Source organism: Medicago sativa, chromosome 4, assembly GCF_051527215.1.
Source record: "Medicago sativa cultivar Bolivia chromosome 4, Bolivia_mono, whole genome shotgun sequence".
Lineage (NCBI taxonomy): Eukaryota > Viridiplantae > Streptophyta > Magnoliopsida > Fabales > Fabaceae > Medicago > Medicago sativa.
In genome coordinates, this window is record NC_140752.1 from 24,595,055 (window position 1) to 24,613,914 (window position 18,860).

Sequence of the window (18,860 nt, forward strand, 5' to 3'; positions counted from 1 at the left end):
TGAAGCTCAGTCATTAAGAAGGAAGTATGAGTTGATGCTGATGGAAGATGACAAAAGAATCAGTGATTACTTCTCCAAATTGCTATCTGTAGTGTATCAGATGAAGGTTTGTGGAGAAGTTGTGTCAGATCAACAAGTGGTGGGTAAGATGATGATATCTCTTACTTCTAACTTTGATTTCGTAGTTGTGGCCATACAAGAATCTAAGGATGTGAAGACATTAGAGATTGAAAAACTTCAATCATCCCTTGAAGCTCGTGAGATGTTGGCGATTGAAAGAGGATCAGAAATAACTGCTCAACAAGCCTTGCAAGCATAATTCACCAAGAAAGATGGATATGACAAATATTCAAAGAAGAAAGGAAATGGCAAGTTCATGAAGAGAAATTAGAGAAAGTCAAATGAGAAAGGTGAATCCTCTAAAGGTGGAGGAAGTTCTGGTAATAATCAGAACAAGAAGAAAGAGTTCGATAAAAGAAAGATTCAGTGTTATAATTGTGAGAAGTTTGGCCATTATGCTGATGAGTGCTGGCATAAGAAAGATGGAAAAAAGATTCATAAAGATGAAGAGAAACTAAATATGGCTCATGATAACTCAAAATTTGAAGTAGTTTTGTTAATGGCTACTACATGTGAAGGAAATCCATTTTGTGAAGATTGATATCTTGATTCAGAGTGCTCAAATCACATAAATGGACATAAAGAATGGTTGATTGCAAGAAAAAAATTGTCAGGCATGCAATTAGCAGAAACCTTGCATCCGAAGGAATTCGAGATATTGCTATCAAAATCAAAGAAGGGAAGAATGCACTAATTGAGGTGTTATAAGTTCTAGGAATGAAATGCAATCTATTGAGAATTGGACAATTGATTGAGAAAGAGTTTTCAGTCATAATGCAAGGTAATATCTTGCATCTCTGTGATATGCAAGGTAAACTGTTGGTGAAATCCAAGTTAACAAAGAGCAGAACCTTCTTGTGTAGCATTCAAAAAGCAAAAGAAGTTTGCATGTCAACTGTAACTCATGAAGACTAAAACTGGTTATGGCATATGAGGTATGGTCATCTAAATTTTAGATGCTTGACTTATTTGAGCTTTAAAAATTTAGTGTCAAGGTTACCAGTTTTGGATGCACACAAGAAAACATGTGAAGTTTTCTTAAGAGGCAAGCAAAATAGTTTCCCTTTTGTATCTGAGAAGCCTAAGAGATCAAAAGCTCCTATAGAAATCATATATTCTGATATTTGTGGGCCATTTGAGACACCTAGAATAGGAGGAAGCAAGTACTTCATCACTTTTGTAGATGAGCATACCATCATGTTGTGGATATACACAATTAAGCTGAAGAATGAAGCTTGAGAAGTATTCAAGAGATTTAAGGTCTTAGTTAAGAAAGAAAGTGAAAAATCAATTAAGATCTTAAGAACTGATGGTGGTGGAGAGTATACCTCAAAATTTTTTGAAGAATTCTGCACTAAAGAAGGTATATCTCATGAAGTTACATCTCCATACACTCCCCAACACAATGGTTTAGTAGAAATAAGGAATAGAACCATACTTGATATGGCTAGAAGCATGCTAAAGCAGAAGAATATGCCTCATCTGTTTTGGGAAGAGCAGTCAATTCAACTACTTATATTCTGAACAAGTACCCAACTAAGAAGCTGACGAACAAAGTTCCAGAAGAAGCTTAAAGTGGAAGAAAACCAAATCATAACTATCTAAAGGTTTTTGGCTCAATTTGCTATAAACACATCCCAGATGCAAATAGAAGCAAGCTAGATGATAAGAGTGAGAAGATGGTTCCAATAGGTTACAACTCAACTGGAGCATACAAATTGTATGATCCAAAAGCTCAAAAGGTTAAAAATATCAGGGATGTAATAGTGAATGAAATTGAAGCATGTACCTAGGAGAACACCACTGAAATAAGCAATGTGAACTGACATATCTTCAAAGTAAAACATCAGATGAAGAAATTAAAGAGACTGAGAATTAAACTGAAAATGAAGAAGCTCAACTAGTACAACCTATCATAAGGCCTCAGAGAAAAAGGCAAGCTCCAAGTAGACTTGCAGATTGTGATTTGCTACCTGATAGTGCAAAGAATGATGAAGGTGAAGTCATTCATTTTGCATTTCTAGCTGATGTTGAACCACTAAATTATAAAGAAGATATGCAAATTAAAGTATGGAAGAAATCTATGATTGAAGAAATCAAATCTCTGGGAACTAGCTGAACTACCTGATAAGAAGAAAACCATAGATGTGAAATGGATTTTCAAGGTAAAACCGAATCCAGATGGATTAGTTTCTAAGCACAAAGCAAGATTTGTAGCTGGAGGTTTCGTACAGAGATATGATGTTGATTATATTGAGGTATTTTCTCCAGTAGTAAGATTAAAGATTGTAAGATTGGTGGTGGCCCTAGCTAGTAGCAAGAAGTGGTCACTATTTCACCTAGATGTGAAGTCTACATTCTTAAATGGACCTTTGGAAGAAGATGTGTACATTACACAACCTCCTGGATTTGAAGTGAAGAGAAAGAAGCATATGGTGTATAAATTGCACAAGGCTCTCTATGGCTTGAAGCAAGTGCCTAGGCCATGGAACAAGATAATTGATCAGTTCCCGATTCATGTTTGATTTAAGAAATGCAAGGCTGAATATGGAATGTATGTTCAGAAATAAAGATGAAAAGAAAATTACTAAGATCTGCTTATGGAATGTATGTTCAAACACACTATGCAGTGTGAGTTTGAAATGACTGACTTGGGAAAATTATCTTACTTCCTAGGATTAGAGTTCAAAGGTAGCAAGTTAGGAGTTATAATGCATCAACAAAAGTACATCAGTGAATTGCTTGAAAGATTTAATATGGTAGATTGTAATATTGCGACAAATCCATCTGAAACAAATGCTAAGCTGGATGAATGCAACAATGAAGAGAAAGTGGAAGCTACTGAATTCAAGCAAATTGTTGAATCTCTGAGATACCTATGCAATGGTAGATCTGATATATGCTTTGCAGTTAGTATAATCAAAAGATTCATGAATGATGTAACGATCTAATTCTATTAAAGCGATAAAACACGCGAATATAGCAAATATTCAAGAAATAGACGCCACGTCTCAACAAAACGACAACTAGCATGCATATATATATATATATATATAATATCTCAACAGTCGCAGCGGATATAAATCATACATCTCCATCAATACATATGCCATGGTCAAATAACATCAACATGAAATTCTCCAAATCTCAACAATGAGTACACCTCAAAATAAAATAATCCAACAAAACTAAGGACACCGACACAACCTAATCAGAGCCCTAGACTACGACGCCAAAATGATAACGGATGCTAGCTCTCACTATCCAAGCACTCATCAAAGCGGACTACTCCTGCACAGCGTCTACCCATCCATACAGATAGGTAGACGGCCAAAACCACTGGAGGTTAGTATTACATTAATCATAATCAATACATAAGCAGTTGACATAAATGTACAATTCCTTTCCTTTACTAAATCATCATGAACATTAATTTCCACTTACGTATTCACATAACAATTCCAATAATCACAAGTATATATATTTATTCATCATATATAGTTATCACCAACATTCATCATTCAATGCAACATTCGACTCATGTAAATATGATATGCGCCTATACTCGACACATATATGCATGTGGTACCAAGTCACCTCCAGGTCGTCAACCATGATGCAACAAAAACATCATAATCACCTCAATTGGATATAATATCCGCCACCATCAGTCATGAATGTATGAACATATGACTCGACTACAAATGCATATGTTCACACAAACAAATCACCACACCATCACCAACATTTAGTATATATGCATTAGACAACAAATCACCTCAACTTGACATATATACAATCACCAACAACATTTATAATTCCATCAACATATAGTTGTCACATATATACATCAATTGACTTCACATAATTATATCACTATTCACCAAGGATTCATAAGGCAATCGACTCTTAAAGCCATTTTCAACCAAGTTCGTCTTTCAAAATCACAATATAAAATAATTGGGTAATTGAACTAAAATCAAGTAAACAAGATCCAATGCCTCAACTAAGTATACCTCTAGGCCACGTGTAAGTGCAGTAGAGGATACATTTACGTTTCACCAGCAAAATATGATGAATTTATGAGAATCACAACGTTCGTCTCCCTTTATCACCTTTTAAGAAATTTCCATTTTCAAGTCAAAACAAGCTAGGTCCATCACATCATAGTTTAGAAACCATTAAAACCTTAAATGAACTCGTAAAACATAAGTTTGAAATTAGGAAACAATCCATAAGGTTTGGGTCGACTTAGGAATAGTTATGCGGAAGTTTTGTAAAATTTACTAAGAGTATTTTCCTCATAACTCAAAAACCAAAAATCATTTCCACGCCAAACCAAAGCCTTTGGAAAGCTAATAAAATTATCTAAAACTTTCATGTTCACATCAAAAACCAAATCAAAACAGAAACGAGGGAAAAAGACACAAGAACGCGTAACAGGGGGTACTTCCCTGTGCAACTCGCCGCTGCGAGTAGCTTTACTCGCGAGGCGAGCAAGCTGCAGGGAGCCCCTGCTGCTCGCCTCCAGCTCGCTGTGGCGAGTTGTGACAGTTCAGTTACGGGAAAAACACCATTTTCACCCCCAAACCCCAATTTTGACTTTCCCAAGCTCAAATTTGATCTCAAAGTTTGTTTAAACAATTCTAAACATGAAAAGATACACAAAATCATATAAAACTTGCACCAAAACATCCTCTTAACAAAAATCATCATTTGACCCAGTTTTATGAAAACCTCAAGAACAACACAATTCATAGCAAACATCAAAGATTATGATTACCCAAGGTTTCAATCATCAACAACAAAACCTCACAACATCAACAACAACAACCACTCATGAATTCATCACAATTCATCAACAACAACATCTCATATCACCAATTTTTGGGCAAAAACACAAAGCATACATATGTACATAATTTAAGCATGCAATTTCATCATCAATAACTCAATTAACATTCAATTTACATACCCAAACATTGCATCACAACATAAGCACGAATTTCACAATTAATTCCACAATAATCAATTATTCAAATAAGCACTTAAGTAAAGAATTAGGGTAGAAGCTACAACTAAGTAATTATGATCAAAGATTAACCCCCTTACCTTAATTCTTCACAAACTCAAGCTAAGGCTTCACTTTAGCTCCCAAAGCTTCAATCTCTAGCTTCCTCTAGCTCTCTCTAGATCTTGCTCTTCAAACCCTTATCTTCTCTCTATCTCTATCTCTTCTCAATTGTGAAAATGTTGGTAAAAACCCTATTTTCTCTACAAACAAGAGTTTATATAGGTTCAATCTAATTGGGCTCAACTCACAACACCTTAATGGGCCTAACCCATTTCTATTCTAACCCAAAAATGTTACTACTCACTTAACGGTAAAATGTAATACTAACGGTCACTTACCGGTAACAAAACAATTCACTACAACTCCCTAGCACTTAGTAAAATACCACTCTCACTAAGCACTAAAAATAATCCTCATCAAAATTACTAAATTACCCCTACTCATAAAAATGACCAAAATATCCCTGAGTCCAAAATGACTAAAATACCCTTCTAACACCGAATTCTATAAATCCCAACCAAAAAGATACACAGAGGCAAATAATCACATACGAGCACATATAAGCACACATAAAAGCAATTAAATAAAAAATAAATCCAGCGAAAAATCGGGCTGTTACAAATGATCCTAGGAAATCTCATCTCACTACAGCTAAAAGAATACTGAGGTATGTGAAAGGAACTCTAAAGCTTAGTTTGTTGTTTCCAGCTGCTAGCAAAGAAGGAAAGGTTGAGATGATGTACTCAGATTCAGATTGGTGTGGGGATAGAAGTGATAGGAGAAGCACCTCTGGTTACCTATTCAAGTTCAATGATGCTGCAATCTCATGGTGAACAAAGGAGGCAAAAGTAACTACTTTGTCATCTTGTGAAGCTGAGTATATAATATGCACTTTTGCAGCTTGCCAAGCAATTTGGCTAGACAATGTGATTAAGGAACCCAACTGTGAAGTGGAGAAGCCACTAAAGCTGAAAATTGACAATAGATAAGCTATAAATCTAGCCAAGAATCCGATAGCACGTGGCAGGAGCAAACACATTGAAACCAAGTTCCACTTCATCAGGGAACAAGTGATAAAATGCATGATTGAGGTGGTGTATTGCCCTACCAAAGTTCAACTTGCAGAATGGATTCATAAAAACTTTGAAGATTGACATATTTGCTTACTTGAGAGACAAGTTAGGTCTCATTGAGTGCTAGGATTATGGATTAAGAGGGGTGTATTAGTTTGTGATTAATCCATAATCATGTTTAGTAGAGTTAAGTTTGTTTAGCTTTACCATTTGGATAAGTTTGTTAGTTAGTTACAAGTGACTTGCACTCTAAGTTATCTGTATATATACTCTTGTAACTTCTCTACTCATCAATAAATGAAAATAACAACTTTTCAATACACTACTCTCTCTCTCTCTCTCTCTCTCTCTCTCTCCCCCTCTCTCTCTCTCTCTCCCTCTCTCTCTCTCTCTCTCTCTCTCTCTCTCTCTCTCTCTCTCTAACAACCTCTAACCAACTTCATTATCTTCTTCCTCCATTAACCTCTAAAACTGTGATTGCTTGCAAAGTAAGAAATCAATTGTTACGCTGATACCCATGGGGGAACCTGTCATGGAAATTATGCAAGAGACACCGAAGAAAATACCTAACGGTATAGGATGGGGGTTGTTTAAGGGTGTCATCTTGATTGGGGGTTGTTTAAGGGTGTCATCTTGATGTCTTCCTTTAATATCTTGATTCATTGAAGAAAAAAATTGTGGAAGTTAAATGTGATGGTAATTATGGATTTCATGTTCTACTTGAGCATATTGGTCATTCTGAAGATAATCACATATTAATTCATCTTTCTTTTCCTTAGAGTTAAATCTATATTTGAGATGATCGGTACCGTTCAAAGTTAAATCTATAGAATTTATCAATTTAATAGTATATTGTTGTCACATATAGCATCTAAAGTTTAAAAATAGAACCATAACATGCACATTTTAAGACTTAAAAACCAAATTGAGAAGAAAAAAAACATGAATTTCCTATACAAAATTTAGCATGAACATAAAAGATCACGAGTGTAATTTGTCTTTTTGATATATAATCTTAATTTAAAATTCTATTATACCTTATATATATATATATATATATATATATATATATATATATATATATATATATATATATATATATATATATATATAGATAGCATGGGTTCAATGATTGATTTGTTTTGGAGAACATATAATTATCAAAAGTCAATGTATTAAGAAAATGAATTAGGTTCCCGTAAGCATATTTCAGTTGATATGAACTTTGCATTTTATTAGACTACTTGACTAAAATTTACATTTAAGACTTGTTAGAGACTTGCAAAAAACTTCATCGTTTAGTAATACATAAAAGGAAGAAAAGTCTCCGCATATTTTATTAATGACAATGTCCCAAATTTGAACTCATAACCTCAAACTCTTTATCCCTTAACTCAAACCAGCAACCCAACCCTAATGAAAAGTCTCCCTATGTGTACTTTATTTTTCTAGGAACCCAACCCCAATGAAAAGTCTCCCTATGGATACTTTATTTTTCTACCAATTTGAATTTATGCGATGCCTAATGCCTAACTAATAAAGAGAAATACAAATTGAAATTGCGAAAACTGATTTTTTTTAAGGAACTGCTAAAACTGATTAATGTGTCACTTTCCTTCTATTTTATAATTATTATAATTATTGAAGTAAACATTTTAAAAATTAGTTGTTAATATTAATACTTCAAACAACTCCAAGACTTTTTTATAGTCTACTAATTACGCACAACAACTTGTTCTCCCATATAGGGCGTCACAAGCTTTATCTGAAAACGCCACGAGTACATATTAGGCTAAACAACCAAATTAATTAATGAAAATTTTGATTCGACAATTTTAAGTATGAAAAAAAATATCATACTAAAATTAGTCTATGATATACGTTAAAGGGACACATTAATCTCTTCGTTAAATTTTGATCCAAAATTAACTGGTTAGTTGTTGAGGTCTCAAGTTGTAGTGATAACATGTTAATTACCTACATCACGCTGTAAAAATTGTTCAAGTGTAAACAAAGTGACTAATGTCTCGTTTTTATGTGATTGTGAGGGATTTATTTGTGTATTGTCTTTTCTTAGAGACTAAAATAACTTGTGTCCAAATAACTTGTGTCTTTTATCAGAAGATTCAGAACCCTAACTTAAAAAAAAAAAAAAAAACTCTTATCCAAATTATTAGGGAACAATTTGAGTTTCAAATATACGTAGGAATCTCACAAATTAAGAGAGAATAATATTTATTCACTATGCAGCATGCTGAATGGCGGCAAGAGTCAGGCTGCAAGTCGCAGACCAATTTTCATGGACAAATTACAAATAAAAAAATTCTTTGGCTCTATCTGTGACTAGAATAATTAGCATAATATTGACAATTAAATTAAATGTTTATTTGTAAAAACAAAATCCCAAGCTAGAAACTAGCTAGGACTAATTTCAACCAATTCGACCGGTAATACAATCCCACTTGATTATTCATCTTCGTGATTGACCATATTCATCCCATCTAAAAATAGAAATGGTTTTGTTTTTTTTGACAATAATAGAAATGGTTTTCGAAAACTATAACTTTTTTTCAAAATCATGAAAACTATAAATATATTACGTATAAATATACTACGGCTTATAAATTTATAAGACCACACTTGTCAAAAAAAAATATATATATATATATAAGACTACAAAATATTTACGGTCGTTTTCTCATAAGTTTATCGTTTGTTTTTACCAACATATAGTGTATTTTGATAAACTATATCAAGTAGCTTATATATTTTATAATTTTTTTTCTTAACTTTACCTCGGTTGCCTCAATTAAAATAAATATTAATTAATAATATTTATAATAAACTAATTTAATCATTAATTTTAATAATCATTACAAATGTAATAAGTTTTTTTTATTCGCTATAAACTTTTATTTTTGAATGGAAATATATATATATAATAAAGATGAAAAAATTGTACAAGATACACCAATAGAACATCGAAAGATGAACCAACAAAAAACCCCAGGACAATCCCTCGCCCAACAAACGAGCCGAAAGGAAAGGCCCAAGGCACCACCAAAAAAAGAAAAAGAAAAAGAAAAGATAAAAACAAAACACCATATAAAGGTCACAACGGCCAAAAACCAGCCACTGGCGAAGCACCTGCAGGGAAGGAGAGCCAAAAAGAACCCAGGAACCCCAGCCTATAAACTATTAGTGGTGTTATCAGCTTTACGTTAAATGACAAATGTTAATATGTTGATTGTTATATTAGTTTTTTTTTTAATTGTCAGGATTTGAACCCTAATAATATTTCCATTGGTCTATCAAACCCTCTAAGCTAACTACTTAATTATCGTATAGCTTTTAAAATTTACAATTGGAGAACACGTTACAATAAACTTTTATTTTTGTCCTTTGAGCATTCATCGTCTTAGACGTTTATGAGTGACTTTACTTATAGTTTGATTGTCAACTTTTTTTGGTCTACCAAACCCTCTAAGCTATCTTCTTAATTATCGTATAGCTTTTAAGATTTACAATTGAAGAACACGCTGCAATAAACTTTTTATTTTTGTCCTTTAAACATTCATCATCTTAAATGTTTATGGGCGACTTTACTTATAGTTTGATTGTCAACTGTTTTGGTTTGGTGTTGCCGTTGTTTTGATGTCTAATTTATTCTTATTAACTTTGTATTTTTGTTTTTTGAAGAGAAACTTTATAACTTTTAAGTCATATCATTTTATGTGTTTTGATTGTTCGTTTCAATATATTATTTCTTTGGCCTCTTAAAAAAAAAAACTTTTTGTTTTTGAGGGAAAGGTTGGTATGAACTTAACGGTATAGAACTCGATATTTTGCATTCAAAACTTGTGTACACACAATCTTGCTAAAAATTAAAGCTTGACCAAAAAGATAAGAGTGTAGACGGAATATCGAATACCATTTTCAATGAAACAATAGTGATAAATCTATTTTTTTCTTGGAAAGAAAAAATAATATTATTGTATAACTATATCAAAAGGAATATAGAATTCTGATTAGTATATTAGCACGCCTAACATAACTATATAGTATATTCCTTAAAAAAAAAAATAACTATATAGTACATTTTTTAATTGAAAGAAACTATATAATATACATATTACAACGCGTTCCATCATTGGATAATTATTGTCGTTATTAGGCCTAGTCAGCATAATGGAAAGGTCAAATAAGACAAGCATTATCCTTTACAAATTGTTTTCTTCAATACTTCAAATATATTGCTACCAACCTAAATATTATGAATAAAAATTTTCAAAAGTTGTTGCCCTACACAAATGAATCAAGACGTGCATGGAAATTTCAAGCAAATCCATAGGCTAAGTTGGAAAAGTATGACATGGTGAGCAGTCCCATATAGTTTACATGTTAACCACCACTTTTTTTCTCTATATAAAGGCACTAAAATCAAGGACATAAACCTCACTCATAATCAAACCAAAACCTCATAAACCCTTCTCTAAGTTTCTCATCATACCATCATACCCTAAAATAATTTTTCAATGGCTTCATTTTTTCCTTTGGTAACAACTCTTATAATATTTCCATTTCTTTTCTCCACTATTGTTTATGGTTACTCATTAAGTTCCATTAAATCATGGTGTAGCCAAACCCCTTATCCTCAACCATGTGAGTATTATTTAACCAATAATGCTTTCAATCAAACCATAAAAAATAAATCCGATTTTTTCAAAGTTTCACTTGAACTTGCTATGGAGAGAGCAAAAAAAGGTGAAGAAAATACACATGCACTTGGCCCTAAGTGCCGTAGCCCACAAGAAAAAGCTGCTTGGGCAGATTGTCTTGAACTCTATGATTTCACAGTCCAAAAGCTTAGCCAAACAAAATACACAAAGTGCACACAATATGAATCCCAAACATGGCTTAGTACAGCTTTAACAAACCTTGAAACATGCAAAAATGGATTTTATGACCTTGGTGTCACAAACTATGTCTTACCTTTGTTGTCTAATAATGTAACAAAGTTGTTAAGTAACACCTTGTCACTCAACAAGGTTCCTTACCAACAACCAAGTTACAAAGATGGATTTCCAACATGGGTTAAACCTGGTGATAGGAAACTTCTTCAAACTTCTTCCGCGGCTTCGAAGGCTAATGTCATCGTTGCTAAGGATGGTTCGGGCAAGTACACGACGGTGAAGGCCGCGACGGATGCTGCACCAAGTGGTAGTGGAAGGTATGTGATATATGTGAAGGCTGGTGTGTATAATGAACAAGTTGAGATTAAAGCAAAGAATGTCATGTTGGTTGGAGATGGTATTGGTAAAACCATAATCACTGGTAGCAAAAGTGTTGGAGGTGGCACCACTACTTTCCGTTCAGCAACCGTTGGTAAGTACTTCTAGTAACAATTTATTTTACCGTACAGCTTTTTTTATCCCTTAAAGTTTATCCCTTAAAGAAAAGTTCGCAAATAAACTATCATTATGAATTATTACCTTATTAAAAAGTTCTTACCTGTCTTGACCAAGAAAAAAAAAGTTCATTCATTTTATCAACCAATAACTAAATCATAAACTAGTCACTTTCCTTTATTGAAAAATCTTATGCAAATTTCTTGCTTAGAAAGTTAACTAGTCGGAATAATTCAAAGCTATAAAAAGAATACATATGCTTTTTTCTACTCATGAATAAATATGCGATATGTTTCAACCATTAATTTAAATATTTATTTATTTATTTATATACATGAAAATTACTTATGAATGATAGGTAAACGGGGTATACTTATTTTATTTCCATCTAGGGTTAAATTAATTTTTAATATTTACAAAAAAAAAGTGTTGGTGATTATCTGATCTAACCTTTAAGTTATTTGTTATATTTATACTATTATAATTTTATTATAATTTCATAATCAATAAAAATGAATATACATACTTGTTACTATTATAATCTACATATCTTTATTTTCGTTTTATGAAAAATAAATAAATAATTATATCAGTAGGGGTATAGAAAATAACCTCTAGAATGAGAAGCTATGTATAACAACGGTCCTTCTCGGCCGGTGTTAAGGTTGCATATCTTATGGAACTTGAATAATATTCGTATTGACTTTAGATTTGTGTGGTATATGGCAAATTATCAATTACTCACAGACAAATGAGTCCTTGAGTAAGAAAGTAGATAATAGACCAAAGGATATAAATAATTATTCAAAATGATACATTATGCCATTGTGATTACTTTAAAATCTCTTTACGGTCCTTCTATGATATATTATCTTAATCCTAATTATATAAAAGCAAGCAGCAAAGTTGAATTATGTCCCTTAATTTAATGATTAAGAAATTTATTAGACCACAATAATTGATTTAATTGAACCACATAATTGAGCCCAAAAACATAATGAATTGAATATCGTGGATTGAAATTTACAATCCAATAAAGTTTTAGACTATGATTTGAATCATTTACATGGATGATTGAATTATTATTATGTAGCTTTCAAAAATGAAGGAGCACATGTATTGTCTTACGTTTGGCTAGGACAAGGATCAAAATAAGATTTTTAGTAGTCAAATCTTTAGAGGAAGATGTGCCGACTATAACATATAGAAAGCCACATCTTTCCCCTCTAGAATAAATCATCCTAGATTAATATTTTTCCTTAATGGACCGCATATATAGTTTCCTATGTGGTAACACTTTAACTAATTTCTTAATTGGTAGCTCAAACTTGTTTTCACAATTCCACATCCAATGTAGGACCCACTTTAATATAGTCTTATTCAATTGAAGATCCTTTAATTAAAAGAAGAATGTGGGGCTTTAGAAGCATGTATACCATAAGTTAATAATCAGTTGAACTATATAAATTAATCATAGTACACACGTCATGCATTTTGGATTGGAATCTACAATTGGTTAGAATGTCACTTTGAGATTTGAAAAATGTACACATAAACTAATAGTCAATGCAACTGTTTTTTATTACTTATTTTTCATTTCAATTGCTTGTGCTCCACGCTAGGTTTTTTAATACTCTTTTTTTTTTTTTTGCAGCTGCTACTGGTGATGGATTTATTGCTCAAGACATCACATTTAGAAATACAGCTGGAGCTGCAAATCACCAAGCTGTTGCATTTCGTTCCGGCTCCGATCTATCGGTATTTTACAAATGTAGCTTCGAAGGTTATCAAGACACACTTTATGTTCACTCAGAGAGACAATTTTACAGAGAATGTAACATCTATGGCACAGTTGATTTCATCTTTGGTAACGCCGCGGTAGTTTTGCAAAATTGTAACATTTTTGCAAGAAACCCGCCTGCAAAAACCATCACAGTTACCGCGCAAGGAAGAACCGATCCAAATCAAAACACTGGAATTATAATTCATAATTCTAGGGTTTCCGCTCAATCGGATTTAAACCCTAGCTCTGTTAAATCGTACCTTGGTAGACCGTGGCAAAAATATTCAAGAACAGTTTTCATGAAAACTGTTCTTGATGGTTTTATTAACCCTGCTGGTTGGTTACCATGGGATGGTAATTTTGCTTTGGATACTTTATATTATGCTGAATATGCTAATACAGGTTCAGGTTCATCCACTTCAAACAGGGTTACATGGAAAGGTTACCATGTTCTTACTAGTGCTTCACAAGCTTCACCTTTCACCGTTGGGAATTTCATTGCCGGTAATTCATGGATAGGAAACACAGGCGTGCCATTCACCTCTGGACTTTAAGCGTTCCTTTGGAATCGCGTGAATTTATCAGAATCACAGTGGCTTACTGTGATTCTGTTAAACTCGACGCTAACTCCATACTGAATTGTTCATAAGATCAATTGGTAAACCTTGTGATTAGTTCTCAATTAATCATAAAAAATTTGTGTTACATTATTATTTGTTCCATTCAAATGTATTACTAGTTAGTTTATTGGCTGTTCTATTGTATTTAGGAAAGAAAAATAATTTAGTACGGCCAAAAAATTAATTGTATTGTTACTTGTATTTGCTTATATAAAAGAATTGTTGTTGGTCTTTGTTTAATTGTATTTGAGTAAAGAAATTAATAAAGATGAAAATATCATTGAACTTCTTGTCATTTCCTATTTGTCTATGTTACGTAAGAATCGCATGCTCATGCAAAAGTCTTGCTGCTTATAGAAATGTGTATTATTTAAATGTATAATTATTAGTTATTATTTTAATTTTGTGAAATTTGTTTCATTTTCTCGATGATGATGTATGAGATGAGGAAAAAAAATATCATGATGAGATAAGAATTGAGAAAAACAAAAATTCTTGCTGCTTTGAACTTTATTTTTGTCAATAAGAAATTTATTTGAACTTAGACTTTGCATTTATATTTTATTTATAGTATATATAATTAAATACTATCTGCTAGTTTGTGGTAGTCCATGTATCAACATCATTGACTCATTAACAAGGCAAAACGAACATCTCTCTCTTTCTTTTTGAATAATTGGCACAATATTATCTCATGAAAATCGACAGGTCAACTTTTGCCTTGTAAGCAATGACCGAATAATATATGATGCTATCTATATATAAAGGATAGACATAAAACTTTTAATTAAAAAAAGGGTGGACATTGAATTATTTTGGGTTCTGCATTTTTCTTCTTCTAAGAGATGATCCTAGATAATCTCTCTTGTCATACAAAATTAACTATTAATTACTCCCTCCGTTCCTTTTTAAGTGTCGTTTTAGGGTGATTTTTTTGTTCCTAATTAACTGTCGTTTTGGTATTTAAGGGTATGATTTGTCAATTATACCCTTTGTCAATTACTCAAATCTTTTTCTTTGTCTGGTTGCTCTTATCTTTTTTTAATAAAACTAATTAATGCTATATATTTGGAAAACTAAAGTTTGTTTTTTTAAACAAAGTTTTTCTTTTTAAAACAAAAGTTGGAGTAATTTTTATATTGACTTAAATGAATTAAAGAGATGTGCACAATATTTAGAAAATTGACAATTGTTTGTTATGAGAAAGAGTGTGAAAAAAAAATTGTTGGAGAAAAAGATAGTGAGTAACAAATGTTTGTTACGATCTTAAAAAAAAATGTTTGTTACGAGAAAAATATAACATATTAAATTTATTGGAAAGATAAAGTGTGTGCCAAAAAATAGAGATATATTGGTAGATTAAATTGAGGGTATAATAGGAAGAAAACGTGCAAAAATTATTGTTGCTATTTTCTAAAGGGAAAATAGCACCCTTTAACTTTCAGCTTTCAGTTATAATGACTGGTGGCGGCACCCTTTAACTTGTATGGGTGTTATGGAGTAGTTTCTATTCATCTATGTAGCTGTGTTTTATTTGGCAACAGATACTGGATATATATTTCTTTTGAGGAGCGTTTCTCTTAGCACACCTTGTGCAAGATGAATCGTTCTTGGTGATTATTAATTTCATTTTGGTTTCTTAAAAAAAACTATTAATTATATTTTTTTTATTTTATATGAGAAAGGGAAATTATATTTGTCGTAGTTTAAAAAAAAATTACATGTAAATATTAACTAATCAGTCATACTATTGAATTTTAATTCTACGATTGGATTGATGAAACATAGTGTCCTAGTTTTATCTAATATAACACTTAAATATTAGATATTTAAGTTATAACCGCTACCTAATTAGAAAGATAAAGTAAATTATAATATTAATTTGAGTGTTATAATAATAATAATAATAATAATAATAATAATAATAATAATAATAATAATAGTTGTAGTAGTAGTAAATTAATGATAAAAAGATTAAAAAAATATATATAAAAAAACTATTTAGGTTGAGAATGAACTACTACCTACCAGTTCTCAAACATTTGCAGGACAAATATCTACGCATGATCCAATGATGGGTGGCCAACAACGGTATATAAATATACATCCTTTCAAACAAAAAAAAAAACAACATATATACACATGATCCTTTAAAAAAAAAACATATATATACATGATGGATAATACTGGCAACATACTTTTTTTTCTTTTTGAGAAAATACTGGCAACATATTATTTAGGATTAGATATATTTTTAACACTCTTAATAAAATCGTGATCTTCTAAATTTAACTATTATTTAATTTTAATAGTATTTTTTACTCCCTAGAAAGTTTTTCTGCACACGATTTTAGTCACTTCTATTAAATATATTTGATTATCTTTAAACTCTTAGGTCTTTAACTGATTTTTTAAACACATGTTTAAAACATTAAAAAAAATCTTTTGTAGAGAAAAACTTAAAATTTGTATTCTAGATCCAAATTGTTTTTAATTTTACCATATATTTTTGGTGTTTAAAAATTCATATTTAATTATACTTATGTTAAAAAAAAAAACAGTACATAAATTTGTTATAATGTTTTAAATTTGTCTGTAAAAAACTGTTCAAAAATTCACGAGTTTAAGGATAATTAAACAAACTTGATTTTATCAGGGACTAAACTGTATGCAGAAAAAAAAAAAAAAAAAAAGAATGGAACAACTAAAAGAGCTATTAAAATTAAATAAAGACTAAACATAGAATGTTTCAATTTTGAAGGGACCAAAAACATATTTAACCCTTCCATGCAATACAAACTAACCATTAGGGGTTTGCTTGGTGGTGAAGGCTTGTGATATTGAAGTGTGCTCATTTCTAAATTTTAACTTTAAATCTCTTAGGTGCCAACAATTTCTGTGTTGGGTTAACCACTAATAAACAAAGGGATTAGTTCTCTGAATTAGTTTACATTAATATTATATATTTTATTGTATTTATGTTTTGCATCCGTTGTACTTATGTTTCACTTGGATGACTTTGGAGTTTTGTGATTTTGATGATTTGGTTCGTATCTCTCTCATCTAAATAATTATTTTAATCATTCATTCACCTCCTAAATACATTAATGTCATAAATGTCATCAAACTCCAAAGCTACCCAAGTAAAATCACTTCAAAGTTACCCAAGTAAAATCCATTGCACTTAGCTGCACATTATCATAATAATTCGTATATAAGCTGACAATTGAGATGTAGGAGATAGGAACCCATATTCAAAATATAAGTGCAAAATATAATTCGTATATATGGGTCTTATGATTTATAAGTAACTTACCTTGCCGCGTGTTAAAAAGTCTAACATTGGTTGAGAGACAACATGAACAAGTACTTATAAGTGGCGGCTGTACTCACCTTACAAGGAACTTTCGGGAGGTGGTCTTAATCTTAACCACAAATTTTAAGATGGTATTAATGCCTTTCCCAGATTTATACATTGGGTCACCTACTATCGTACTTCCGCTATCTAATCACTCGTCGTTCGTATCCATGCATCATGCCTAAGAGTGTTGGATTTGTGTGAGTGAGCAGTGGCGGAGCATGGTTTAGGCTAAGGTGGGCCATGGCCCACCCCCAAGAAAAAATAATTTTTTTTCTACTAAGAAAATTACAAAAATACCCAAATCTTAAAGAATTTTCCCAAGTGGCCCACCCAGCAATCCAGCCCCTTCACCTTCCTTCCCCTGTTAACCAAACACAATTCTCTTTTCACTCTTATTATCTCAACCCATATACCATTTAACACACTCTCTCTCTCTCTCTCTCTCTCTCTCTCTCTCTCTCTCTCTCTCCCCCTCTCTCTCTTTGTTGATGCAAATATTGAGTTGCTACATGGTTTTGTTCTTAACTCCACTTGCATCATTCCCTATTTCTCACTCACTCACTCTATGTGTGTGTCTTTCTCTGTATATATGTATGTATATCCCTCTCTCTGTCTTTGTTTTTCAATTCAAATTGAGAGGTAGTTTCTTGCCTTTTGTTGATCTTAGAATTGAAAGGTGTTTGTTGTTATTGTTGATTGCTACTACTATTAATGAGGTTGGCTTAATTGACTGTTAAATTTTGCAACTGCAATATTATTGATTAAATTGGCTTAGGATTGATTGTTTTTTGTTATTGTTTGTTCCTCAATTTATGCCTCAATTGTTGGTAACAAAAGCTTGAATGACCATAGAAGATGCATATCTCAATTCTTGCATATGCCATTTCCGTTGCATAATCTAAATTTGTTCAGGAGCAAGGAATTCAAAGGATTAGTTTAGATGCATAAATAAATGATATAACATTGGAACCATGATGTATGCATATTGATAAAACATTAGGTTAATTGAATCAACAAATATAAAATATTTTTAAGTTACGTAGTTTAATTTTTTTTATAAATAATTGTTGTGCTTAGTGTTTATCATCAAGAGTTTGTTTTTATGGCCCACCCCTAAAAAATTTTGTGTCTCCACCACTGTGTTTGGGGTGGGGTTAATTAGTTCGAGCAATCATCACCTCATAAACAATTTTAGATAAACTACCTATTTTTCCCTCATATATATATAGTAAAATACTTCATTATATGTCATTTGTTTCACTATCCATTCTGTAAATGTTAAGAAAAATAAAGATAGTGAGTTTGTCATCCTTAACCGAAGCACTATTTATGAGTGTTCTGGTATTGATTTTTTTTTCTTCTATCTGGAATTGTTTTCTTGGGTGGTCTGATTTGAAACTTGATTCTGGATATGTTTTGAA

At 31.8% G+C, this 18,860-nt stretch overlaps 1 protein-coding gene across 1 annotated transcript; it reads left to right on the forward strand.

The window, feature by feature from the left end:
- Positions 1 to 10,724: 10,724 nt before the first annotated feature.
- On the forward strand, positions 10,725 to 14,373 carry LOC146927195 (pectinesterase 2-like). Its single transcript, XM_085700544.1, has 2 exons — positions 10,725 to 11,652; positions 13,330 to 14,373. The coding sequence occupies exons 1-2, from the start codon at positions 10,803 to 10,805 to the stop codon at positions 14,010 to 14,012; spliced, it is 1,533 nt and encodes a 510-aa protein (XP_085556670.1). The 5' UTR covers positions 10,725 to 10,802; the 3' UTR covers positions 14,013 to 14,373.
- Positions 14,374 to 18,860: the final 4,487 nt, after the last annotated feature.